The following is a 27,869-nucleotide window of genomic DNA, read 5'->3' on the forward strand; positions in this document are numbered from 1 at the left end:
GCAGATTCAGTCAATTGTTCATGCAAAGACAGACCTGACACCGCTCACAGTATGCATGTGAGAAGTAATTGCAAAGTTCTTTAGCCCTTTAGGACTCCCATATCTAACATATGTAGTACAAGAAAGTCCAAAGCAAGGCAAGTTAAGGTGCTATAATCACTTTGGGGAAAATTAAATTAAGAGATTTAGGGAGGGATGAGATTTCAGTTTTTTGTGACTTAACATGCTTAATTTTTATTACTTCATACTATTTCAGTTGTGTTCAGAACTGCGAAATGTATTTGTTTAAAGCATATTGATGAGGAAAAAGTATCTTTAATTTATTGATGGAAATATTTTGGCTCTATCACTTGCCTGTTATAAAATATAATTGGATTTAGGGGGAGGCGCGCAGAAGTTGAAGCCGCATACCCATCAGTAAATGTGCAGTTGTGCCCCCCCCCTCACCTCTATTGTGTTGATGGTGAAATTCCCATCTCACACACTGCATGCATACAAGTATGCTTTGACCTTCAGTAGCTGATGAACTGTATAGTAAGTGTCTGTGTTTGTGTCAGGCGGAGTACTCGGAGCTGGTGGAGACGCTGCTGTCCAATCAGAGGGATGCTCTGATCTACCAGCGGCTGGCGGACGCGTTCAACAACCTCACTGCCAGCAGCACACCGCCAACAATGGACCGCAAGCAGAAGGTGGCCTTCCTCAAGAGCCTGGAGGAGTTCGTCGCCAACGTTGGAGGGCTCCTGTGTGTCAAATAAAGCAGTTCCTCCGGCACCTGTCCACTTCAGCTACCCCTCTCCAGCCCTCGTCCACACAGAGAAGCCTTTCACCATGCCAAACCATGGAGAAGCCGAGCGCCCGCCCGCTCGCCGCACAGGCCGGGACGCTCAGCCTCCAGAGAGGAGAGAGGCTGGCGAAGGCTGAGAGCAGCGACCCGCCACGAGCATCTCAAACATGTTTACTTCACCACTGAGAGGTCCTCAGATGAACATTCATGAAGTGCTGAGGGGTACTCTCTCTGAAAACGGACCCCTTAATCCCCTTTATACTCACTCAAACACACAGTCCTTTGCAGACGCTTCTCCTCGAGTGCCTTTCGGTTTCTCATGGCTCAGATCCGGCAGTGTCCACAGAGACTAGTCGAACTGCGCTCACAGGATTGAGCCATGGATGCCATGAAAAGAAAAAGCCTTTTCCAGTGGGACTTGGATTGCAGGAAGGCCCTTTCGGGAAAAAAAAAAACCAAATCACTTTCGTGTGTAAGGGTGTATATATATTTTCAAAAGCAGACAAAAATGAAAGTGTTTAAAAGGACTGAGCAGTTTTTATAAGACTATAGCTGACGACTTTCTGACTTTTTTATGACTTCACTGAAGGAAAAGGGGCTTGTTTGAATTCTTCATTTTGATTGATTTGATTGATTGTAGTTTTACTCTTTCGCCGTTGTCATTTTGCCCTGATAACAGCCAGCAGTATAACTCAAAGGGTTTTCAACATAGCTGACCCGATACGATGGGTGTTTCCACATGATCGCCTGTTGCTCCTGTTGGTTAGTTGTTGTTTTTTTTAGACCATAATGTCAATGATGTTCATCTTACATTAGCGCACACACAGTTGTGGAGCAGTCAAAGTTGCTGTAGCAATAAAATACCAAAAACGATGATGGAGGGATGTCTGCTGTTTTATTCAGGGCATTTGATGGTCTTTATTTCCATTGTTCAAAGCACTAATTGTTATTTTGGAATGCCTGAAATGATCTGTAAAGTGTATATAAACTTGATATAAAAGCCGAGTCCTTTGTCTTCGTCTATGTTTGTGTTGTCTGACTTAATGTAGTGTAAGAGCTGGAAATATGTGTGTGCATACATAGCTCTGGGGGGAAAAGACAGAGACCATTTCAGTATTACTGTCAGTTCTTTGGATTTGATATTAAATGGCAAACATTTTGAGGGAAAAAATATATTTAACCTTTTAACTGCCCCACCAAGAAAAAAAATTGTATTGTATTTTTAACTCCTAATGTCGCTAGTTAAAATACTCATGCATTTTCAACACATCCCATCATTTCTAAAATATCAACATCTACCAAATGGTAGATATGTCATTTATATTAAAAGTACCAGAACTAATACTATGAAAAATCAGAATGTGTAAGACCAATTTATTTTAAAACGATCAAAATAAAACATTTTTGAACACTAAATCACCTTTATTTTAGAAGTATGCTGTATGATTCTCATTTAACATGCTTTCTTGTTTTTTTTTTTCTACAAGAAAACCAAAATCGTGTATTAGTGCAACAGGATTATGTTTTAATTTTTATTTTGTAATACTGAACAATACTGTGTTCATTCATTTTTTTTTTTATTTTTTTGGGCTTAGTCCCTTTATTAATCTGGGGTCGCCACAGTGGAATGAACCGCCAACTTATCTAGCATATGTTTTACGCTGGCGGATATCTTTCCAGCTGCAACATATCTCTGGGAGAAATGCTGTGTGTGTAAAGGATTATTGTTTAATGTGATCAGTCCTTGATTTTTCAATAGAATGTGTATATACAGTAGTCCATTTTAACCGTATCAAAGTTTTTCAAAATTGTTCAGACAAGGAGTTGTTGAATAATTTTAGGAAAATATTATTGAAACGTTTTGAACAACTTCAAATGTTGACTCCTGTATATGTATATGATACTACATATGCATCATACATAGACTGTTTACAAGTTCTGCCGTTTTTTCCTGGATTATGTAGGATGGTTTAAAATATTATATTTTATAGTGGTGACACTTTCCCTTACTAGTGATGTTCTACAATGAAATACAACCCAAAGAACCAAAAATAAGTTCTCTTCGCCAGATTCGTTTGTAAAGCCTATGGTTGAATTGCAGCGCGATTGTACTCGCTCGGCCACCGTAGTTCAAACACGTGTGTGAGGCTGTGTTTGTCCTGGTCCTCTATCTTAAGTTTGTACACATTTTAAAGAGGGTCGTTCCGCACTTAGGTAAGTGTTTAAACGCAAATAATTTCTACTTTAGATCTAATTTGCGACAATTACCTTAGCAAGAGCTGTTAGGATATTATTGAATGAGCGTTGTGCTAATGTTTCTTCATTGTACGTTACCTCAGTCATTCAGTTCACATGCATCCGTGTCGTCTTTTAATATAAAGGCTCCTTCATCATGAGTGACAGTGATGATGATGATGTACCTCAGCTCTCTGCGGACACACTGGCAGCTTTGCAGGAGTTTTATGCCGAGACTGGAAGAGCAGGACAAGACACCGCCAAAACTGACAAGTTCAGTGTCGGTGCAGTCGAGGAGGACTGGGTGCTGATACACTACACTACTCGCGTTTTACATGTATATAGCCTGTCACTGATGATTTAAAGACCAGTGTTTGCTCATTAGATATTAGCATTTGATTCTATAGTGTCTAACAACTATATTGTTGTTACAAGTAAGTTACTGATTGTCTGTGCGGTTCTTCTGTCATTAAGCTACAACTCTTCATGTTTGACTGGTAACTTACTCATGATTTTCATGTGACTAGTAGATATTATTTTAAAGTAAGATATTCATTAATAGTAACTATATTTAGTTTTTAAAAGATAATTATTATATTTCTATTATTATATCTTTTATTATATCTAGTTTTTGAGTAAATGGGGGTATGTAATAGATGGTAGTACTTACAGAGTAATTACTATTTAACAAATATGTGCTAATATTTAACTAAATAAATCGCATCTACTGAATAATTACTGGTAGATTTGAAGTTAAACTATTGACTGTTTAATTCGTATTTACATACTAGATACTCAATGTAGCACCTCATTTTACAACCCTGTCTTGTGTGGAAATACTATGTACTCATTAGTTCTGGGTAATAAGTAGGTACTATGCCTAAACCTTCCCCTGAATCTAACAATAACCATGTAGTTAACTTGTAAACCTGGTTCTTGAAGTGTATACACACACTCTAAAATAAAGTGAAATGAAAATTATTCACAGCTGAATACTGTTGTAGGCTTCTAATCTCAGTGACAAATCAAAGACCAAAACATGAAATGTTACTTGTCACTCTTGAAATTAAAGCAAGTATCTAAAGAATAAGTGCTTGTATTTGTTTAATGGGTACTCATATCAAATAACCCTAATGACCTAAAATCTAATGAAAAAAAGTAGTATCTGTTAAAAAGTCCATTTTAAAGATTGAATGTGTTTGTCCACAGCGCATGAGTCAGTTCTGGTACAGTGAAGAAACAGCCTCACGGTTAGCTGAGGAGCTCCTGCAGCAGGCTGGAGAACATGGGAGGTTTGTCTTAAGATTTTACATTTGTGCAACCATTCTGAAATGCAAACAAATACAAGAGTAGTAATGATGGGCTTGAACTAGAACATTCATTCATATAAAAGAATAGTTGCCTTTAATAAAGCGGCATCCAAAATCACATACTCTCTCGAATAAGGGCTGATAGTTCATCAATAATGACTTTGCTTCCATTAAGAAACAACATTGTACAGGAGGAATGTGATCTGGGTGTATCACTTTGCCATGTTATTATCATGGTATGCTTTGCATCGTTTCTTCTTCCAAATATTAGTGTTTGATTTGAGTCCTGTAAATTGCTGCTGGTATATATTTTGTAAATTACAGCTATAATTAAAGGAACAGTCAAAAGTACATTGCATGAGGCAAAAATATACATTTTTCTTTTATGCTAAAACTTATTTGAATATTAAGTAGAGCTCATGTTTCATGAAAACATGTTGTGAATTTCCTGCTGTAAATTTATTAAAATGTACATTTTGAATGGGTATAAGCATGGCTAAAATATTTAAAGGTCATTTTCTCTACATTTCGCTTTTGTTTACCCTCAGATTCCAGATTTACAAATAGATACTTTTGGCCAAACATTGTCCGGTTATTTTTTTTAGCCTTTCAGATGATAAATTTACAAAAATCAAACCTTATAGATTGTTTTGTGGTCTTGGGGCACAGATGACTTGTTTTTGAATGAAATTGTTCATGCCTGTACAAACACACTAAGGTAATGGGGTTTTGTGCTCTATATTGCTCTTAGATGTTTTAAAGTAACTTATGCTCACTACTGCTGCATTAACACAACCTAAAATACTGCAAAACATGAAAATAATTCACACTGTCAAATGATTATAATCTGAAATGAATGTTTCTATTTTAATGCATTTTAAAAAGGCTTGATCCTATAACAATCCTTCACTATCACAATTAAGTCTTCTAGTTCTGCAATAATTTGGTGCTTTTATATTCTCATTATCAGCACTGTTAAAAACAGTTGAATATTTTGAAGAAACAATTAATCTCAAAAAAGAAAGTACAGCATTTACTTGAAATTGAAGTCATCTTTACAATTAAGCACATTGTTTCTAAATACGAGTCTTCATTTCTTATGTCTGTGTGTGGCAGGATCGCCTGCTTAAGTGCACCGAGTGTGTATCAGAAGCTGAAGCAGCTGGAGTCTGTGCGGTCAGAAGGTGTGTCTGCTGTTTTGCTGGAGTTTGACAGGCGTTTCGCAGCGTATGGAGACGAGTTTGTTTTTTACGATTACAACAATCCTCTGTGTCTGCCTGAGGATCTGCTTCCTCAGAGCTTTGACATCGTCATCGCAGATCCACCGTACCTGTCAGAGGAGTGTCTCAGCAAGGTCACACTCACCGTTAAACACCTCACAAAAGGCAAAATCCTGCTCTGTACAGGCAAGTGCTTGTCTGTCTGTCTGTCTGTCTGTCTGTCTATCTATCTATCTATCTATCTATCTATCTATCTATCTATCTATCTATCTATCTATCTAACTATCTAACTATCTGTGTCTGTCTGTTTTTTTATGTTATAGCCTTATTACAAAATGGATTAAATTAATTTATTTCCTCAAAATTCTACACACAATCCCCCATAATGACAATGTGAAAAAAAAAAGAGTTTTTTTTTTAATTGTTGCAAATTAAAAAAAAAAAACACATGTACATACAGTAAGAATTCACAGCCTTTGCCGTGAAGCTCTAAATTGAGCTCAGGTACATTCTGTTTCCACTGATCATTCTTGAGATGTTTCAGCAGCTTAATTGGAGTTTACCTGTGGTAAATTAGGTTTAGATTTAGACATGATTTGAAAAGGCATTCACCTGTCTATATAAGGTCCCAGGGTTGACAGCGGTCTACAGACAATTCCTTTGACATGCACTGAGGCAGGATTGTCTCGAGACACAAGGCTGAGGAAGGTTACAGAAAAATTTCTGCTGCTCTAAAAGTTCTAATGAGCACAGTGGCCTCCATCATCGGTAAGTGGAAGATGTTTGCAACCACCAGGACTTTACCTAGAGCTGGCTGGCCATCTAAGCTGAGTGATCAGGGGAGAAGAGCCTTTGTCAGGAAGGTGATCAATAACCTGATGGTCACTCTGTCTGAGCTCCAGCTTTCTCCTGTGGAGAGTGGAGAACCTTACAGAAGGACAATCTGTGCAGCAATCAACAAATCAGGCCTGTATTGTACATGTGATTATTCAGCTTTTTATTTTTAATAAATTTGCAACAATTTCAAAAACTCGTTTTTTTCGCATTGTCATTATGGGGTATTGTGTGTAGAATTTTGAGGAAATAAATGAATTTAATCCATTTTGGAAAAAGGTCTATGAAGCCTACTGTATGAATACTTACTGGATACATTGTATCTGTCTCTGATCCTCATTCAAACCTTTACACTGCAGGAGCCATCATGGAGGAGCATGCTGGGAAACTTCTGGATCTGAAGATGTGCAGTTTTTTACCAAAACACAATCATAATCTTGCCAATGAGTTCCGCTGTTATGTTAACTATGAATCAAGGCTTCTCTCATGAAAATCTTTCAGACGGACATCATTTGAGCCCTGTTTTCTCTATTGAACATTAGCAGATGATTATTTGGGACAATAAATCCTCTCACTCCAACTGGAGAATAGCAGGACCCAGAGATCACAGCGCAGAAATTGGCTCTTCATCAGAGATCTGTGATCAGTCTTTGATTATGCGTTGGCTGACTTGCTTTGTCAGCTGAGCACATATTTAAAAAACATTCAGTCACAAAACTGAAGCATTGGAAATCATTGGAGTCAGAGCATAACATGGGCTTAAAGTATTTGTATATAATCTACCATACACTAGACTTATGTTACCTATGCTGTTTAAAATAAAGCAGTCATAAAAGGGCCGACAAAAAGTCAAGCTGAATAATATGCTCTAGTGTGTAAATGATATCTATTATTGTAGCACTCATGCTTGGCTTTAAAAGAAATGTGTGTGTGGTGATCCGCTGTACACTTGTGCTCAGATATACTGTATTATTTAACAGCATGATGATGACTGACTTTTCCCAACTTTGGATTAGTAAATGTTTGTGTTTTGGCACTAAAAGTTTTCCTTTCGCTTGCCCTCACAGCTGCAGATTCTAGTCTTGAGTGCCAAGTTCTGTCTGAAGTTTTCTTTCGGTTGGTGAGAGCAAAAACTGTGGAGGAAAATTCTTTAAAATGAATTACTCCACAAAAAAATGTTAAAATGATCAGTTGAGTTCATTCTTCCTGAAGGTGCTGGAGACTGTGTTTTTGGAAGCGACTCTCCTCACACTTGGCTTGCTTTTCTGTATTTTACTGTCTTTTTCCAACAATGGCACACAAGTACAGCCCACAGCGATGGACACATAGCTCTCTGTGTAGGAATGACGGCCTCCCACACAAGGGCCCACGGTGCGGCGCAGTATGACAGTCGGCATGTAGACTGGAGTGCTGCGGAAGCGGTCACTTTCCTCACCGTTCAGACCGCTCAGGCATCCCTTACACAAACAGTACGCCTCTGGGAGATATCGAGGGTACCTCGCTGGATCATGGGAGATTCTTGGATCAACAGCAATGAAAAAGAGTTACTTTCAAAGATGATTCGTTAAAGGGTAGTTCACCCAAAATAAAAAATTTTATCATTTAATCCCCCTCCACACATTCTAAACTGTGTATATTTCTTCTGTTGAACATAAAGGAAGATATACTCAAGAATGTTAAAAAAAAAAGCAGTCACTGACTTTCATTGTAGGAACAAAAATATGCGTTGAAAGTCAATGGCTGCTGCGCTTCTTGTTTTGTGTTCAATAGAAGAATGAATTTCATAACAGTTTAGAAGCGCAGAGAGTACATTTTTAATTTTGGGGTGAGATATCCCTTCAGTTTTTTTGAGGAGCAATGAGTGTTAAAGGCATATTTCACCCAAAATTTCAGCCAAAAAATGCTCCCCCTCTGAAATGTGCATCTATTACATGAAATTGATAAATAATAGAGTGATGACACTGAGAGACTGAAGTGAGTTTCATGAAATGGAACCCTTCCCTTACAGAAGATTTATAAATAAATAAATATTTACTTTAAATACAATACCAATGAGATGAATTAAATTGTTTACTGTGTGGTTCAGTTTAAAACAGCAACAACTTTGTTTAAAACCCACCAAAAAGCCAAGTCAAGTCAATGTTATTTTACATTTGTAAATGTAATATAGCGCGTTTTAAAATGCGTTTCACTTATTCTTGCTTTATCCATCAAAACAACCGTTTTACGTTTTAAATGAATTGTGGCCTTGATTTAAAAAAATAGACAGAGGATGCTAATGAGTATGAGGGTGCATTTTGCGACAGGGGTGCGTTTCTCGGCACACCTGTACCTGTTGACTCGATGAATATTATTTTATGTAAGAAAGCAAGTCACCTCAGCTGTAACTTCAACTAAGCAAAATAATAGTAAATAATCATTTTGGGTGAACATCCCTTTTAAAGCCAGTACAACTAAACATTCGTATTTAAATGAATATGTTTGTAGATAACTATAGAGTTTGAACAAGTTCTAATTTCTTAAGTTCTGAAAAGCTAACCGCTCTCAATTAAGCAGAATCATGAAATTATTTAGTTTTACAGTCTTGTTCCCGTTGTTTACGGTTACCTGTACGCCCAAGGAGAAAGGCTGAGCAGATTGACCGGTGTTCGCGGTCTGTCGCGCGCCAAGCGGGACGCTGATCCACAGCTCAGATTCTGGCGCTCCGGAGTCGCAAGCTGCAGAGTGTGATGAAACGCGCTCAGTACCCCGACCGAGAGCCTCCCGAACATCTGCTCCAAAATCTCCTCCGGTAAATCTAGACACGAGCGAGTCCTCGGCGCTCTCCTGGACACCTTCTGTCCCCGTTCACCCGGCGCGCTCCCGCAGCACCACAGCCAGACTAGAACAAGCGTCGACACAACTGGAGCGCGCATTTCAGTTCACACAGCGTCTAAAGTCTCTTTAGTGTGACGAAGCGACTGTTGCTTGAGTAAAAGCAGACCTGTAGAGAGCTCAAACCGACCCACATAAACTTCCCAATTGTTGCGTAAAGCAGTGCCTCATCCGTCTGTCCCGTAAATGCGATCAGGATACTCGACTCCACACACTGGGCGGACTGTTTGATACTGAAGAAAGATCCCCATCAGCTCGAGCTGAAGCCAAAAACCATAATTTCCCTTTTATATATTAAGAGATTAGATGCTGAGTAAAAATCTCTACAACCATTCTTTTTAATATTTCACAATTCAGTCATACAAAGGTTTATATCTTTACAATACAACTAACAGATGAAATAAATAATTCAGGATGAGTAGTGTATTTCTTAAATAGAATTATATAAAGATAATGCCTTCTCTGATCAAATATAGTTCAGCATATTGAAATGAAAGTATTTTTTAAGCTACCGTACTGTTGTTTAAGCTGACAATGAAGACGAAAGCACTTTCTAAAGATGGATCATTGTTTCCACTGGACTCCTGCTGCTCTCCTCACTCAGGCAGTAAATCATCTCCCAGCTCTTCATCAGCAAACTCATCCTCCTCATTGCGTTTCCTTGCTGCAGTTTTTGGCCTCTGTGTTTGAGGCCCCAATGGATCGACATAAGAAGCATCTAAAATGAAAAATACATTGGGTGCTTTTAAGAATGACAGGCCTGGCCAAGAATATGAAGCATTCTTCCGAATGAAGAAAACTTGAGTATAGATTAAACCTTATTTGATTATGAAAATGCAATCATAATTTATCTTTTGACCGGTAAAGTATTAATCACTTTTTTTTGGCAAGACTTAAAAAAGGTGATCTTCAATAAAAAGATGACAAACTGTTGTTTCTGACCTATTTCCTGTTGAGTACTGGCTTCATACGGCTCATTGGATCCTGGAAGAGTTTTCAGTTTAACGCTAAGCCTCTCACTCTTGGCGCTGGTGCCATGGTTGCTCTGTCCACTGTCTGAGAAAACACAGCCAAGAGAGACAATGTTGGACTAGTAAATATTTCTGGAGTGAGAATTTTCACAGTAGTGTCTGGTCATTCACATCATCAATAACGTAAAGCCATGCTAAAAATGTAAAAAAATAAGTGTTAGAACGTCGGTAAACAAACAACAAAAAAGAAGGCATGAACAGCAACAGGCCCGGCTTTCACTTGCAGCAAAGGCAATGTGACACTAGAATCCTAATTAAAGTGATCGGACTCTGAAACCAAATGACTTCCATAATCAAAAGCAGCACACATCTGTATTTCACATCTCGCCTGTGAGTCACATCTCAGCAGATGTGAGACTGGAGTCTGGCAGGCAGGTAGGAGTGGGATCTTTAAACGTCCCAGAAACAAAACTCAAAGGTATTAAATGAAACATCTTTTGCTGACATTCGGTAGTTTTCCCTACCGCATCCACCTGAGGAATCTTGTCAGAATAAAACGCAAGTTAAAAAAGGTTTTACACTGCCTCAGAATACTTTACATTTTCATTTAAAACATCTTTAATGTGACATAACAACAGTCCTGTAGGAAAATGTTGAGATCAAGCGCTCTAATAGCAGGAAAGTGTTGTTCAGGAGTCTACTTGTGAAATATTTCACTGGTTTATTTGCACTCAGTGCTTTGCAAACAGAAAGAAGGTGCTGGAAACTCTCTGTCAAGCATTGAGAGCTGGATATTCCCTGGATATAGTGGTTTTGGCAGAAAAGACATTGTCAGGCTTTTACAGCACATGTTTGCCTTCTATTGTGCTGTGATAGAATTAAGTCCTTGGGTTCTGTATCATTACGGAAAACACAGCAGGCATTAAAACAACATTTTGACATATGACACCTTGACATTTTCCATTTGAAAGTATACGAGTGTGCATGTGTGAATAAGAGAGTGTATGCGTGTTTCCTAGCACTAGGGGTTCACGGGTTAGGGTACTATCAGTGCTATGTTGTGGATGGAAGAGCACCCAATGCATAAAACATATGCCAGAGTAATTGGCAGCTCATTCCACTGTGGTGACTCCTGATAGATCAGGGACTAAGCCAAAGGAAAATGAGTGAAACCTTAGATGATTTATAAAAATATTAGTCAGTGGTAACATTACTCATTTTGAGAGTCAAAAATATATATATATATATATATATATATATATATATATATATATATATATATATATATATATATATATATATATATATATATATATATACAGTATATATATATATATACAGTATATATATATATATATATATATATATATATATATATATATATATATATATATATATATATATATATATATATATATATATATATATATATATATATATGGCTTTGAATACTAAAAGAGGTCAAAATATATACGTATTTGTAGATCCTAATGTAACACTGAGATTTTGCAAAGCATGACAATCTGTCTTCCGTACAACTTTCAATATATGACTGATTATTTGACTTCATAAGGCCTTTTTTAATATTGGGGGCCATTGAATTAAGTTAATTTTGTCTGTACTGTTTGTTTGATGATTTTACAGTTAAAGGTGCAGTAGCTGATTGTCTTGAGAAGCATTTCTTGTACTGGTTGAAAGTCTCCACATTTCAATAGTACTAATTAAAGTAAATGATCTAAATGTATTTAAATGTATTTTTATTTTCTGGGTAAGGCATAAAACTAAAAAATGTTTATCCAATTAAAATTTGTCGGGTCGACAATTCCCATAATTCTGGTAGGTAGCCCAAACTGTCTGTCAACAAATGTAGATTTGTACATCTGTCTATCATTCACACAGACAGATCTGCCATTTGTGCCGCGTTCATGACATGGGCACACAAGAAAGAGTGACAACAGTAAAAACAAATGCTAAATCAAAATATCAAAATCCTAAATCAATATTGTCTTAATAATAGTCTTCACATTCCAATAGTAATGAGTAAAGTAAATACAAATCAATATTGGAGTTACTTTTGCACAAAGGATGACACCATGGCTGAAGTATTTCTATTAGACAGCTAATGTTCTTTTTTAAAACTCTTTTAATCACGCAAAGCTGATGTAGGTTTTGTTGTTTTACGAATGGGTTATATGCACAGAAGTGCTGTTCAGCCACTTACGGCAAAGCTTGATGTGACCTTTTACAGCATCAATAATGTAGATTTTTATTTAGTTTAACACCAAAACATCATTAAATAGCGTTATTCTGCCTAGCTTGCTTTAATGAGCTAAAGTTGCTTTTTTATTCACGTCACATTTGTTCATTTTATAACAATGACAGCCTGTGATGCGCTCCCTGTATTGTTTACCATGCTACTCTGAATATTCAGTCTGGAATAGCATGCAATTATAGCTTAGTAATAAGTGTAATTCCTGCACCCCACTGGCCAACCACTAAGCATACAGTAGTTGCTTTAGGACAAGGCGCATGAGAGAGAGAGACCAGAAATCCTTGCATAAATGAAATATTGCACATTATGATGTTTTGCTTGCTACACAACTGAAAATGTGCTAGATATATTACAGTTTATCATTTGGAATTGTAGTATTATAAAGTACTAAAAAGTTTTCTAACTGGCGAATGACGGTCTAGTGGGTTGTCTACTCTTATCTTTAAGGTGCACGTTCATGATATCAGGAGGCGTGGCTTTGGATGTTCAAAGATATTATGCTAACCGGTTAGCATTTAGGCAGATCACCTACTGCACCTATAACTTGCCGGTTGACGTGAAATTCTTCCCAAATCTTTACAATAAGGTTGTATTAATTATTTGAAATTTTTTACACATACATCAGTACATGTATAACAGCATTTATTCATCTTTATTAACGTTAGTTCATGAAAATAAAGTTGTTCATTGTTAACTCACCTTTACCATGAATTAGCATTTTAATAATGCATTAGTAAATGTTAAAGTATGATTAAAAAATGCTGTACAAATATTGTTCATTATTAGTCCATTAGTAAAATCAATAACTAATGAAATCCTACTGTAAAGTGTGTTCAACTCTTCTTTAATGGTGACTGAAGAAATAAAACACCAACATTTTAAATAAGTTTTCAGTTAAATTTTCAGTTTTTGCAAACTATCAAATCAAATCTAATGCCATCTTTGTTTTTTAACCATCCAGAGGATTGAAAACCTGAACTGCACTGTTAAATACAGTACATACCTCTGCTCTGCTCCAGCACAGGACTATACTTAACTTCAGAGCGAGAAACTGCAGAGAGAAGAAAGGAAAAACAAGACAGAGTTCTGAAGAGACAGTGGGAAAGCTGAATTAGGCCTACAAATGAAGTTGCACCATGCAACAATGAGAGATTTCTTATAATTAATATGTCAGATGCACAGCATTGTGTATGGAGTTGAGTTATGAGCAGAATGTGAGGAATGAATGGCATTTGTAGTAAAGCTCTGCAATGGTGAAGCTGCAGCAGTGTATTGATGAGCAGAATGCAATGGCATGCTTGTTTTGTAGTGTTGGAGCGAATGCTGATTTCAGTAGTGTGTGCGGGTCATACCACTGGCTCTCAGAGGAGGGGTATTGATGGGGCTCGAACTGCTCCCTTTCAGGCGCACAGCCATGAACAGAATAACAGAGATAAACCATGAAGACAATTACAGATTACTAACAAAAAGAAGAAGATGATTACCATATAAACTGAAAAAAATGAGGAAGAAATTCAGTGGTCAAATTGCTGCCAAAATTCTGTAAATGTGTTTTATCTGACTGGAAAGATTACAATATATATATATATATATATATATATATATATATATATATATATATATATATATATATATATATATATATATATATATATATATACACACACACACACACACATATATATATATACACAACAGTTCTGTCTGGTTCTCATATCTGATTGGCTGATAGCTGTGCGACAAACTGCAATATCAGAACTCCTACAGCCTCTTCACCCTTTGTGTATTACTCCGCCCACATATAGCTAGCAAAAACCAGACACTACAGATCTAAAGTTTAAAAGATGCACGTTCAACTGTTTAACTGTCAGCTTATGATTTGAATCCGGAAGAAAGTAGTTCCTCATACAAAAGGGTTTTTGAGACTCTCCATGTTTGATTTTGTTTTTATATACACAATTATGCCAAATGTCAAATTGCTGTATAAACGCAATATCACACTCGTTGCAGTGCGATATGGCTGTATATCAGCACTGGTGGGGGCACTGATGCACTTGGCCTGCGGCCTCGTGCCAATGCACGCCTCCCACCAGTGCCAATATACAGCCATATCGCACTGCTACTTGTGTGATATTGCTCATTTATATATATATTATAATTATTATTTAATTTTTATATTATTTTAATTACATTTTTAATTATTATTTTTATATTCTACTATATTATCTTTATATAATTATTTATTATTTTATTATTTTTTATATTATTTAATATAATTTTTTATATTATATATTATTTAAATATAATTATTACTTTTATACAGCAAGCACACAGTTTGATCAAAAGTAATTTAGTAATTGTTATTTTTAACATTATACTGATTTAATGAATGATAAAAAAGTTTTTTTAGCACTGGTAAAAAAAAAAGAATGTTTCTCAAGCATCTGTGTTATCTAATATATCTAATACATTTAACAGAATGATTTATAAACGCTGACTGAGAGCTAGGGATGCAACAATTGTAGATTTTGGTTGTATGATTATTCTCTGAGGAATAATCACGCTTTAACGGTTATCACAATATTATGCATTCATTAATTTCGAAACACTACTAGTTTACAAGATCACATGAAAGCTCCTTATATTTTGAAGTGTTATTTATTATACACTTAAAAATAAGTGACATTATGACATTTAAACATAAGTAATAATTTTACACTCAAAATAAATGACAGAACAATAAATAAATAAATAAATAAAATAAAAAAATGTATGTGTCTAATGCAGGGTTTGAAATAAAAAATTTTTATGCAAATTGTATATTAACAGATTTATTGTATTTGAAAACATAAATGACTAAGAAAAACCAGAAACAACTGTCTTATTAATGCTGTGATGACTTTTTGACATTTGTTCAATAATTCCAAAATGAATGTCTAACAATTTTAAAATATTAGCGATGAAGACGATGACAAAAATACTAACAATGAATTACATTTAATATTATCATGCTGCCTGAATGTGTTTGAATGCGAGTTATCTGCTATGACAAGTCCTATACTGTTACATTATAAAAAATTAATCTGCGGTTTGCATCAAACAAAAATGAAGCGCTGCAGTAAGAAATCTCCATTTTACACTATTGTTTTTGGTGTCCATTTAATAAACAAAAAGAACGGACAAAAGAAAGCAAGAAAAGTCACTTCCATCACTCTTTAAAAGTTTTGGTTTCGGTTTGTGTCATTTCAAATGCTCAGTCTCGTTATGCACCGATTTTCATTTTTCTGTGTTTGTGGAAAAGCAGGCGAGTCAGCCCAGCCGACGCAATATATAAGTGGGGCAGAGCAGGATTCTTGCAATGATTATCCGCACAATATTGTTCGATCATAAGCCGCAAGCTTCATTGCGTCCTTCTCAGACTTCAGCCATTTGCATTTTACATGGTCACAAAAGCTCCCTGTCACATAGTCTCGAAGTACAGGCTCTGAAATTTTTATTAGTAATTTATTTGCTGCAGTATTGTTCCGTGTAGTAACGCAGCGTTGAGAGGTCTTTACGATTAATTAACCGTGACAGATTAAAGCGCAGTTAATAGTGAAACCGGTTAATTGTTGCATCCCTACTGACAGTTCAGCTTTGTCCTCACAGAATTGTTTTTAATATGAATATAGAAATCGGTTATTTAAATTGCATTTGATAATATTACTGTATTACAGCCACTTCGATCAAATAAATGCAAATTTAAGACTTTGTCTTAATATGATGAATATTGATTTGTTTTCCAAGAAACTATATCCTTCTACAAGCAACCACATTCGTGATTGTGATTCATATCATGTCTGCTTTATTCTGATACATAAAACAGGAAGCGATCACACCACTTTGCTTTTTTAGCTTGAAGCACTCCCTAATGTGTTTGACAATAAGAAAAGGAAGTGATGGAAGAAGAGAGCAGTAAGATGCAGAATGAGGCTAACAGCAGAAGAGCTTTAAACCCAACAATGGCTGAAGCTAAAAACTCAACATCACCTGATGCCAGATCCACATCTGATGTCCAACAGGAGTTAAGAGTCACAAAAATAGTTTTACTACAACACTAAATGAAATCATAATCACAAAATCCAAAAGGGAATTGTTGGATTTAAATGCCTAAATCGTGAATTATTGTAGACCTAAAGGAAAAATATCTAAGCACTATCGGTTTTAGAAACAATTAGATAAATAAATCACATCACTTGACTAATAGTAATCCGCTAAATTCGTCCACATGGAGTCACAGTATTAAGGGAATTACAGTCATACCACTGGCTTTTTTAGGGGGAGTGTGTGTAAGGTTTGAAGTATTTCCTGTTTACCAAGAGAGGCAGATGACAGGTTGAGGTTGGTGGAAAAAAGTAAAGTAATAAGCATGTATTCAGTTAATAATGAGCAGTTTTTCATTTCATAGGGTATTTGACGAGTCAAAACTTTACTCACCACTGCCAGCGCTACCTTCCCTGCGGCTTCGAGCACTGCTATCCCTTCCAGACCTCACCCTCTGTGTGTGTCAATAACAGCATGATGTCAAATATGGCCCGTTTCTACACCTCTGTATTCACTTATTGGTCAAAGATGAAAAGCAGCTATCAAGCATCCAAACAAAAGTTGAGTGCAAGTTCAAATACATGTTAGATTTTAAATACACAGTTAATTTAAATACAAAGCAAAATAATTATAACAACTATCATATATAACTATCATAATTAACCATTTAACTGCGCATTTGTAAAGACTACACTGAATAATTATGGAAAATTATTTCATCTTTGTTTCACCAAAAGTTCTTTGAAATGTTAAAGCAGACATTTCTCACATTTAATATGTGACCCTGGGCAACAACATATAACTGTTGCACAGGTCTATTTATAGAAATAGCCTAAATTAAATGTATTGTATTATGTATAACTAACATAATATTTAGTAAATTTCCTACTGTAAGTATCTTTGCTTCTTTAGCATTTTTTTCTTGGTCTCCCTAAGGAGAAATGATTCTTGGGCAATCAAGAGAGATAATCCTAGACCCTAACCTAACCACAACGTATTCCACAAAACATCTATACCTTCCCCAGAAAAAACTAAAACTAAACTTTTGTTAATATACATCGCCAAGAGTTTCATTTGGACAACTTTAAAGGTGATCTTCTCAATATTTAGATTTTTTTGGAATCATATTTCACTCACATATTGAAAAATCCTAACAAACCATACATCAACGGAAAGCTTTACTTAGCTTTCAGATGGTTTATACAGTTTAACTGCCAAAAATTTACCCTTACAACTGATTTTGTGGTCCAGGGTCAAAATATAAGCTTTATGCATATAAATGTTTTTTAATACAGTCAACAAAATGGGGCGACAATTTTTTTGACCCATATCCAGAACAACACACAGCTTCCTCAATTGTTATTCATGGGTGTCCAATAGAAAAAGAAATCCAGCTCATCTCCTTTTTCTTGTAGTCCTATATTCTAAACATTGAAACTCTACACACTTGATTTAGAGACTGTGAATTATCCCTCTAGACAGCTATATGTGTTTTTTCTTCACTCTTCTCTTTTACTCCTATTTTCTTCCATTTAAGGACACAGAAGAGGCCAGCATATAAACTGCAGGAAGACCAAACCGTGTACCTGCTCTCTGATCTCCTTCATTTTTTCAACTTTCTTGAGTTTGGTGGCGTAGTCCTGCACCTCTTTTAGTCCCATATCTGTGCAAAGCCGGACCAGGAATCGCAAACCTTCTCGACAATAAAAAAAGATATGAGATGTAAAGTCAAGAGATGGGCACTGAATATCAAAACAAAGTAAACATTGAGCTCATTACATTCAACATTTTCAGGAAATTTGCGATGGATCTCCTTGTAGGTCTCAAGTGCCTTCTGATAATTCCCTGAAACAAATAAATGTGACAAAATTGATGGCACTGAGATGGAACTTTCTTATTATTGTCATTACATCTAACCTCATACCACTTCTCCTGTAACAGCTGGCCACCATAAGCTGCCACTTCACCTGTGTTGGCCTGAAATTCAACAAAAATCAAGAATATATCTCCAGATCCAGGCAGAATATTCATGTAAATAGATATGAAGTTTAGCCACTTACTGAATTAGGGTAGCTCTCTCAAAGTACTGAATTGCTTTCTCACAGAACTGGGTGTCGATGTAATATGCACCCAACCACTCAATGACACTAATGTTTGAGGGAAAATACCTGTACGACTGAAATAAACAGCATTATTTCAATAAAATTTCCCGTTTCCTCTTTCAAAATCTTTTAACAACAGTTTTTGATCATTTACAATACTGTGATCTCAATATCTTGGCATATCTTAATACTGCCATATTTAAAAACAAAGATAGCACAGAAGCTTTACAGTGTATAATCATGCTGAAAGTTGGAATAAAAGGATTTACACAGCAATTACAACTAATACTAGTGGCAGAGCAGGCATAATTTAAACAGGTTTTATGCAGCATTATGTCCGTATCATGAATTTTGAGCAGACACAGAGCAGCTTCAACTTGACTGTGTTACATGGTTTCTTAAATTCCCAACTTATACTTAAAACGGGGCTCAGATGTAGCATTTGGGTGTCTTTACACAGGCTGTTTGATCCAGCTCAGAACGCATTTAAACTGCAATTATAACTGCATACTTTAACAATAGGGCTAAAGAGGTATACGTTTTCTCTGGCTTATATGCAACATTATGTATTTATAGTGAATTTTAGCAGACACAGAGCAGCTTTTACATATAAACTTAAAGTTAAAATTTTTTTTTTTTTAAATGTCAGCAAATAGTTTTGAAGGTCTCTCTCTTTTTCTAATACCAAATTTTAAAGATTTTGTCAGAGATAAACACAGAACGGGGAAAATAAAATCAAACAATGGCTCGGACTACACTTTTTTTTTTTAAATAATTGAAACAAACTTATTAAATTAACAAACAGGCAGTTTTACAAGTCTCTGTTTGCAGTTAAAAATGTAAATGATTGATATTTACAATGAATTACTTGACATGTCTTAAATTATTACATTCAATAATTTGAGATTTATTAAAGGGATTGTTCATCAAAAACTGAAAACTCTGACATCATTTACTCACCCTTCACTTGTAACAAAACTGTGATTTTTCCCTGTTGAACACAAAATGTTTTAAAAATGTTGGAAAGCAGTAACAGTTGATTCGCATATTTGTTTTTCCTACTATGGGATTCGGTAATTACAGGTTTCCAACATTTTTTATCAAAACATATTCTTTTGTGAACAGAACAAAGAAACAGGTTTAGAACCACTTAAAGCCGAGTGAATAGTCGGTAGATTTTCATTTTTGGGTCAACTATCCCTTTAATATTTTTGTATTTCATATGAATGACATTTAACATTTCAATGAATCACTATTTTTAATTCAACTGTTTCTACTCCTGCTTTTACATTCATTTAGTCATTTAGCAGAACCTTATGTCCAAATCACTTGAGATTAAACTATGAGACTGAACCATTCAGTGGTTGGTTTAGGGGAATATATTTTTTGTTTACCTCATAATAATACTGAAAGGCCTGAGATTTGTCTCCTTCATTGTCATAGAGGTCTCCGAGTTTGGCCAGCACCTGTGCATCTGTAGGGGTCACACTGGTGAGCTGCATTAGCCACTCGATGGCCTGATGAGGGTCCTCCAACATCTCATATCTAAAGCTGCTTCAGGAATATTGACTCTTACCAAACAAATAAACATACACTATAATTCTCCCTCTTAAGTCAGGCCATTTATTGGCAAATTACATACTGGAAAGTAACTATATAACAGGCTTTTATTTAATAGTGATGGTAACATTTTAAGGAAGGATACAGATTAGCCAGCTGGTACATGACCTGAGCACTGTTTCTGAGGATGGCATGCAGTTTGAGAAAACAATCCAGAGCTTCCTCCAGTCTACCCAGCCTCTTATACGTCAAACCTGCATGATGATAAAGAGATTAATAATAGTTTTGAATGTAGCAAGGATCTCATGCGGTGTAACCCCTTGGGATGTCATGTTTCTGATATCAGACCTAAGTTGTAGAGTGCTTCAGTGCAGGATGAGTCATTACGAAGAGACTCCTTGTAAAACTCTGCTGCTTTCTCATAGTCCTCCTTCACAAACAACGTGTTGCCTTTGTTAATGAGGGCTGCGGGGTTGTAGCGGTCAGCGCTCATGGCCAGCTCTGCATAGCGGTCAGCCTGGTCAAAATCTTTTTCCTAGAGAACAAACATATACATTAAATCAAGATGGTATCTGTGAGGATCTTATTAAAGGAATAGCTCACCCAAAAATAATACAAAAACATATATTTGTAAACTGGCAGCCATTACATATACTTACACATAACTTTTATTTCTTTCTATAGAATGCATTGACAATCAGTTTTTAACATTCTTTAAAATATCTTCTTTTGTTTTCACCAATTTAGTTTTTGTGTTGAAACAATCAGAACGAAAAAAAAAATCGATGAAAGTGTTGAAATTTTCAATCAATTCAATGCGTGTTCAAGAAAAAAGGTCAAAAAATTGTAACAATTTATTGGATACAAATGAATAATTTGATTCACAGAATTCTGTTATCATCTATGCAATGCAAAAGTTACTTTAAGGAGGTGCGCAACAACTTTCTTTTCCTGACCAACTTATATAGGGAGCTGATATTAACAGGTGGAGTTTAGTGAAATTCGTCATGTCAATCATTGTTAAGTCCTCCATTGGCCGCACCCCAGACATAAGTCCTCTTTTAATAGAGTTTTTCAATAAAAGCACAAAACTTTTTGTGTTCTGTGTTCAGTTTTAACACCTTTCTTCAGGCAGGAAGTTTCTGCAGAGCTGAATTTAATTTTGGACCAGCATTTATCTACTTCTGCAAAAATGCTAATTAGTATGCATAGCATCTTACACACAATAGTAGAAGTTCAGTTAATATATGCCCCCTACATGACCAATACAAATAATTGTTTGATTCAAAGAAAAAGAGACAAAAATAATAAAAAAATTATTCCTATTTTCAAACAAAAGAATTGTAATTTTTGGTGAACTATCCCTTTAACACAAAAGGCATAAATACAGCAACAGGTCAACTCACCAAAAAATAAAGAAAAGAAAGATTAGTGGCAGCTGCACTTTTTACTCGACTGTCCTTCTTCTCAAACATCTTTAGCGTCTCAACTGCCTGTAAACAAACGAGACGATGTTAATAAACGAATTCACTGAGCTTGTAGTGACAGATAGATGTCTTACTATCTACTTTAGTTTCATCACACTACATTTGCAGCTACATGAGAAAGCAATGCAATGCAACTTAATATCAGCAGTACACAAATACAAATAGACTAATGCATACACACACACACACATTCTCTCCAACATAAACATACCTCAGCCTCAAGAGTCATGCAGACGGACAGGCAAGAAAACAAAATAAAAAGGACGATTGAATGTGAAAAGTGTTAAAGACAGAAACAAGGGTTCCCCACAGACATAAGAGTCACATTGCTCTGTTCTGTGGTAATATGTCAAATGTAACAAAGTTTTGAGTGTGTCTCCAGGGGCCCTTCTACCTGTTTGAAGTCTCTCTGTCTTAGGTAGGTAATGGCTTTATTGATCTCCAAGTCATTTGCAAGCTCCACGTATTGGGAACCCTTCACCATGTCCACACACCTGGAAAAGTAACATATTTAGCTACAGGATGAAAATATCTTAGCTTACAAATACATTGCAAAGACTAAAAATACATTCCACATAAAGATTTTTCAAGGAATGTCATGCTTGTTGAATCTGTGCACTGCATAAAGATTTTATATGATTGCATTTATGCAAAATAAAATAAATATTTAAATTTAATTTTTATGAATTTTCAGAATCCTCCACTCTTTATTAAAAAATTTTTGAATGGGATAAATTGGTGCTCATGAACACTTTATTAATACCAATGTTAAATGAAGTTGCTTAAAATTTTTGGTCAAAACATGATACATTATTTCAGATTTGTTTGAAGTAAAAAATAAATAAATAAATAAATAAATAAATAATATATATATATATATATATATATATATATATATATATATATATATATATATATATATATATATATATATATATATATATATATATTCATTTACAATATTTATTTATTAATACATGCATTAATATAAAAATGTGTATTTCAATTTGATGCATTCTTCCTTTTCAAAAGAAAAAGCGAAATGAATAGACATAAATTCTAAGTTTACCAGTCAAACCCAGCTGCAAATGACATCTCGATTGCTGGAGCAATGAGTTTGGCTGAGGTCATAATATATTTTTCAGCAAGTGCTTTCCTAGGGAAAAAAGCGAATGAAATTTGTATACACTGAAATTAAATATTTACAAATGTAGAATAATAAATACCAAGCTACATTATAAATCAAAAAGAAGCTTTGGTACATTATAATACCTCTCTCTTTCCATTTGGTGAAGCTTATCATTCTTTATAGCTTCAATCACCATGTTTGCATGAGGGTCGTCCTGTAAAAAAATATACAAAATTAAGGCATGAATTATTTTACAGGTATAACTAAGGAGCATTTTACCAAAACGCTCACATTAGGTGGGATATACTTGTCATCATCGTCAACTCCAAGGGGCACACAAATGAGTTTTTGAAAAGCTTTCTTCATCCTCTCACGGTCTCCAATGGCATAGTAGCACAGGATGAGGTTGAAACCTGTCTTTATGTTAGGGCTCTCAGTCATGATGTACTCAAAGGATGTGATGGCGTCTGAGTACTGGCCCATGTGTATGAACACAACTCCAATGTTCTGCATGATCTTTATCCTACAGAATAAAGAAATAAAATCACTTATCACAATCTGCAACACACATATAGTTTATAAAACAAATGCACTAAAGTACCAACCTCATTGCATTGTGGGCATTTGAAATCTGATCCAAAGCCATGCGATAAAATTTAATAGCCTTTGTATAGTTCTTTTGCTTGAAATATATATTTGCCATGTTCACTTTTAATCGCCCTGTAGTAGACAAAAATGATTACAATCGAACATTAGAACACAGTTATGTTAAAGTGAAGTGAATAGAGTTAGTTCAAAGGAAGTTTAATCCAAGACACTGACTGGTTTATTAAGAACTTCAAACATGGCTCATCTAAAATGTTGTAATTAGCAAATGAGGCGTTATATGCACTAATTTGCATACATTTATAGTAAATAAATCTTTACATTGGGAGTCGGGTTTAAAATTTGGCATTTAATTGGATGCCTAGGGGATTTGGGAAAGTTTATCACTACATAATTAAAAAACAAAAATACTGCAAACATTTTTACAACATTTGTTCAGTAAAATGTTTATACGATTAGAGATTTTTAAATGAGCATATCACTTTTAAAACACTCAAAATAGGCAATCCTGCACCATGAATCCAGTCAAAAGTGCAAATAATTGGATATTGAGACATAATCTGAAAGCTGAATAAATATGCATTCAAATCTGGAACCTGATGGTTCCAAAAATCTTAATACTAAGAAAACTCACCTTTAAGCATGTCCAAATTAAGTTTTTAGCAATGCACATTACTAATCAAAAAGTTGTGATATATTTAAAGTAAGAAATGTACAAAATATTTTCATGAAATGATTTTGCATTTTGTTAGAGAAAAGCATACATTAAGAACTCAGCTATTGAAAACATCTTTTAGAATTAAAATCTACAGATGCAAACTGATTAAGTGCTACAAAAGAAACAACTGAACATGTATCATTTACATTATACTGAATAAACACTTCATGAAAAGCCAAAAAGGCCAAAATCTCAAAACTGACAGGTGCAAGAGAAAACAGTGTTTGAGCCTGAGGTGTCTTGCCTTAAAAACTCGCTCACCTGCATTATTGAACATTTTGTTCTTCACAATGACTTGGTAAGTGTTCAAGGCCTCGGTGTACATGTCATTGTTGGCATACTGATTTGCTAAATTAAACAGCACCTGTACAATGCATAAAAGACTTTTCAGCAAGAATTTTCAATAAAACATTTTTGTTTTCTGCAATGAACTCACAGAGTATGTCAGATCCAGATTGATGTGGTCTGCAGTGCCTGTTTGTTCTCTCTGTCTCACCAAAGCTCTTTCCTTCCTGCCTGCTTCTTTGGCTTTCTCTAGAGACTGTAAATAAATAAATTAACTAATAACCCAACATCTAAATATTCATTCTAAAAGGTCAAAGAACTGTTTCCGAGCTATACCCACCACCTGAAGATCTCCACGTGCATGAGCAAGACAGCTATCCTCTATCAAATCATTCACCTTCTTTTCCAGGATCTTTATCTTTTCCTCTGGACTGAGCAAGAAAACAAACAATAAAATCACAGAAAATGTTCAAACTAAAGATGTAAAGTGAGATCTGATGAATAAAGATGTGAAGGCATACGTGTCTTCATTCTTTGTCTCTAATGGAGGAGCCGGTCCTTTTGCCTGTCCCAGTGGATCAAACGCAGAGCCTGAAGATGTGAAGGAACATACAGTATCCTATTTTGGACATCCTTGATACTGATATTTTTCAACATTCATTGCAAGTCGATAAAAGTTGATACATTTTGCCTAGTATTAACAAGTTTATAGATTTATCTATAGTTTTAGATAAATATGTTAAAAAAATACATTTTAATTTTATTTAAGGATTACAATTTGATTTTAGAAGACCATATTTTGTGTTATAAACAATCTGAAGAAATAAAAAAGAACTGTAAAATTCATTAGTGTAATAATTTGTGAGACGTTAACTAAGCAATTATGAGTTTATAACTTGTGAAAATATATCAATTCTGAGAGGGAAAATATAAAATGTAAAAATGTAAACTTAATTTGCAATTGTCTTTTCTGTGGCAGAAACAAGTTTTCAAAGTTGTGAAAGTACCTCTAGCTATTGATGAAGAATATCCTGCGGCCCGAACGGCAGTCATGGGACGAGCTGCACCATCCTATACATCACACAAAACACCAAAAATTAATAGAATTTCATTGCATGTGACATCTGTAAAAATAATAAATAAATACAATTTTTTAAATCCAACCTGAACAGCTCCAGTCATTGGCCGTCCCATTGCAGTGCCAATAGGCACTCGAGACTGGAAAAATAACACCAAAAATATAAAGACATTTGAGAAAAACAAAGTCCTTCACTAAAACATGAAATAATACTATGTAATGAAATGCGTGATTTCAGTTAAATGAATTATGTTTACTGATAAAAAAACTTAAACAATCATTCTATTCACGATTAAAATCATCATATCAACAAGAAATCTATTACCGTATCTTTTTTAAATAGACATATATTAAAAAAGAGCATTACACAGATGCTGTATTTGTATCAATACACTCAATACATATTTGCAAAAAAAATTAAGATATTTTACTTTTTGTCAAAAATAGTAATAGTGAAAATCCAAATCCAACTCCACTCACCCCATAAGCTGTACCAATCGGTCGCCCTCCAATAGCAGTGCCAGGATATTTTGCTGTCATCTAAAAATAATCAGTAAATAAAATTAGTGTTTTTTTAATAATCATGTGCGGGTGTGCTTGCCCTTAGTCAGCAACTTTAACAGCAGATGCAAAATGACTCACTGGGGGTCTCCTGCCATGACTTGTCCTGACAGCCTGCTGGAAGGCCACATCATTGTGAAGGTCCTGCGAGGACAGGAAAAAAAAAATCACAATAAAAGCAAATGATGAAGTTGATCAAATGCATGTCAAATTGGCAGAAGTATTTACGCACCTCTGAGTCAAAAGTGGGATTGTAATCATTGTAGCCTGTATACAAATCATCCTCCTCTTCCTCTGGGACAAGATGCACATTCTCCATCTAAAAAAAAAAAAAATATATATATATATACATACACACACACACACACACACACACACACACACACACACACACACACACACACACACACACACACACACACACACACACACACACACAGTTGAAGTCAGCATTATTAGCCCCCTGTTTTTTTTTCTCAATTTTCTTTTTATCTGAGAGATGCTTTTTTCAGCACATTTCTAAGCATAATAGTTTTAATTATTCATCTCTTATAACTGATTTATTTTATCTTTTTCATGATGGCAGTAAATAATATTAGACTAAAACATACAATATATATATATATATATATATATATATATATATATATATATATATATATATATATATATATATATATATATAAAATATTTGTAAAAAAAAAGTTCATAAAATAAATGAACAATATAAAAGAAACAAATTAATTATTGAATAATTTAAAAATATCCTAAAAATGTGAACAATTCTTAAATAATGAATATACAAATATGATTTAAATGTTATACAAAAAGTGGTTAATAAAGAAATGTAAATCTGTTTAAAAATGTATAATGATGACATTTTGATTAAGTAAATAAAAATGCAAAATGAATAAATACAGCACTAAAACGAGTAGGATTTTTATTTTACTTAAGCAAAGAGCATATAATCTCATTCTAAGCTCTTTGACTTAAGTATAAACATATCAAGTCATAAAATGTTTTACTCAAGTATAAAACATTTTTCAGATTTCATATCCATTTGTAATATTGTTTAATTCCAGAATATAATTTATGTCTTTACAAAAGAAGCTAACGTTACGATGGAGGCACAAGAATGATCATATTTAAGTTAAGGGTCAGTGGCATCAAAAACACTTGAACAAGCGAGGACATGTATACAACAAGAAAATAAAGAAGCAATATTACGAATTTTAAACATCATTAAAAATACGTTAACTTTTTTTCTGTCACAAATTAACGTAACGTTCAACGTTCTGTTTAAGTTACATGGCTAACGTTAGTTCGCGACCCTATCACACATTTTCCCTTAAAACATAAATGCCAGCATCTGCGTAATATAATTTATTTACTCAACATGCGTGGTTAACAGGATAGTGTCCTTACCGAGGAAAGTGATAATTGATAGCCTTATTAAACAGAAATACTCCCAAAAACCGCGTCCTTGGCCCAGCAGCAGCAGATGCAGCCTGCTAACTAATCTGACTCTGAGCAACACATCGGTTGCTAGGATACAAAGATGGACAACGATAGACTACACATGAGCGGTTTTACCGTTTTGCTTTTCGTTGTAGCACCAGCTATATTTCTGTCTTCCTTAAACTGTCTTTCAGTATTGCATTTCTAAAAAATGTATAAACATGAACGTCTGCTGCGAAAAAAAAACATGGATTGTCCTTCTGTAAAAGTCCTGATGCTTTTTGGCGCGTGTGAGGCGCCGT

The 27,869-nt window shown here is 34.9% G+C and overlaps 4 protein-coding genes across 17 annotated transcripts in view; 2 read left to right on the forward strand and 2 right to left on the reverse strand.

Moving 5' to 3' along the window:
- xpo4 (exportin 4) overlaps positions 1–1,789 on the forward strand; it is a 50,944-nt gene extending 49,155 nt beyond the window's left edge. For both annotated transcript variants that reach the window (NM_212674.2, XM_073911620.1), the window contains 1 exon segment: positions 558–1,789. In NM_212674.2, coding sequence (NP_997839.1) covers positions 558–755 — 198 coding nt within the window. In that variant the 3' untranslated portion in view covers positions 756–1,789.
- A 1,113-nt stretch (positions 1,790–2,902) lies between these two features.
- Positions 2,903–7,449, forward strand: eef1akmt1 (EEF1A lysine methyltransferase 1). Of its 2 annotated transcripts, none has more exons than XM_005167551.6 (5): positions 2,903–2,998; positions 3,166–3,323; positions 4,229–4,311; positions 5,446–5,735; positions 6,743–7,425. In XM_005167551.6, exons 2-5 carry the CDS (start codon positions 3,177–3,179, stop codon positions 6,871–6,873), a joined length of 651 nt encoding a protein of 216 aa, XP_005167608.1. In that variant the 5' UTR covers positions 2,903–2,998; positions 3,166–3,176; the 3' UTR covers positions 6,874–7,425.
- Positions 5,170–9,432, reverse strand: il17d (interleukin 17d). Of its 2 annotated transcripts, XM_073911937.1 has the most exons (3): positions 8,991–9,432; positions 6,693–7,901; positions 5,170–6,458 (listed from the first exon to the last, which is right to left on the reverse strand). In XM_073911937.1, the coding sequence occupies exons 1-2, from the start codon at positions 9,296–9,298 to the stop codon at positions 7,571–7,573; spliced, it is 639 nt and encodes a 212-aa protein (XP_073768038.1). In that variant the 5' UTR covers positions 9,299–9,432; the 3' UTR covers positions 5,170–6,458; positions 6,693–7,570. The 2 variants fall into 2 exon arrangements, with proteins under 2 accessions (XP_073768038.1, NP_001018625.1); NM_001020789.1 differs by lacking the exon at positions 5,170–6,458 and having other exon boundaries at positions 7,571–7,901; positions 8,991–9,298.
- Positions 9,433–9,576: 144 nt separating this feature from the next.
- On the reverse strand, positions 9,577–27,850 carry ift88 (intraflagellar transport 88 homolog). Of its 11 annotated transcripts, none has more exons than XM_068223285.2 (29): positions 27,703–27,850; positions 26,342–26,428; positions 26,191–26,253; positions 26,029–26,088; positions 25,635–25,688; positions 25,478–25,541; positions 24,992–25,061; positions 24,811–24,901; positions 24,622–24,726; positions 24,447–24,549; positions 23,467–23,581; positions 23,153–23,384; positions 23,005–23,075; positions 22,802–22,888; positions 22,127–22,226; positions 21,652–21,738; positions 20,594–20,780; positions 20,391–20,499; positions 20,080–20,230; positions 18,644–18,759; positions 18,508–18,560; positions 18,363–18,428; positions 18,170–18,276; positions 16,977–17,037; positions 16,803–16,847; positions 13,853–13,897; positions 13,504–13,551; positions 10,200–10,313; positions 9,577–9,975 (listed from the first exon to the last, which is right to left on the reverse strand). In XM_068223285.2, exons 2-29 carry the CDS (start codon positions 26,426–26,428, stop codon positions 9,854–9,856), a joined length of 2,613 nt encoding a protein of 870 aa, XP_068079386.1. In that variant the 5' UTR covers positions 27,703–27,850; the 3' UTR covers positions 9,577–9,853.
- Positions 27,851–27,869: the final 19 nt, after the last annotated feature.

This window comes from Danio rerio, chromosome 9 (assembly GCF_049306965.1).
Source record: "Danio rerio strain Tuebingen ecotype United States chromosome 9, GRCz12tu, whole genome shotgun sequence".
In the NCBI taxonomy this organism is placed as follows: Eukaryota; Metazoa; Chordata; class Actinopteri; order Cypriniformes; family Danionidae; genus Danio; species Danio rerio.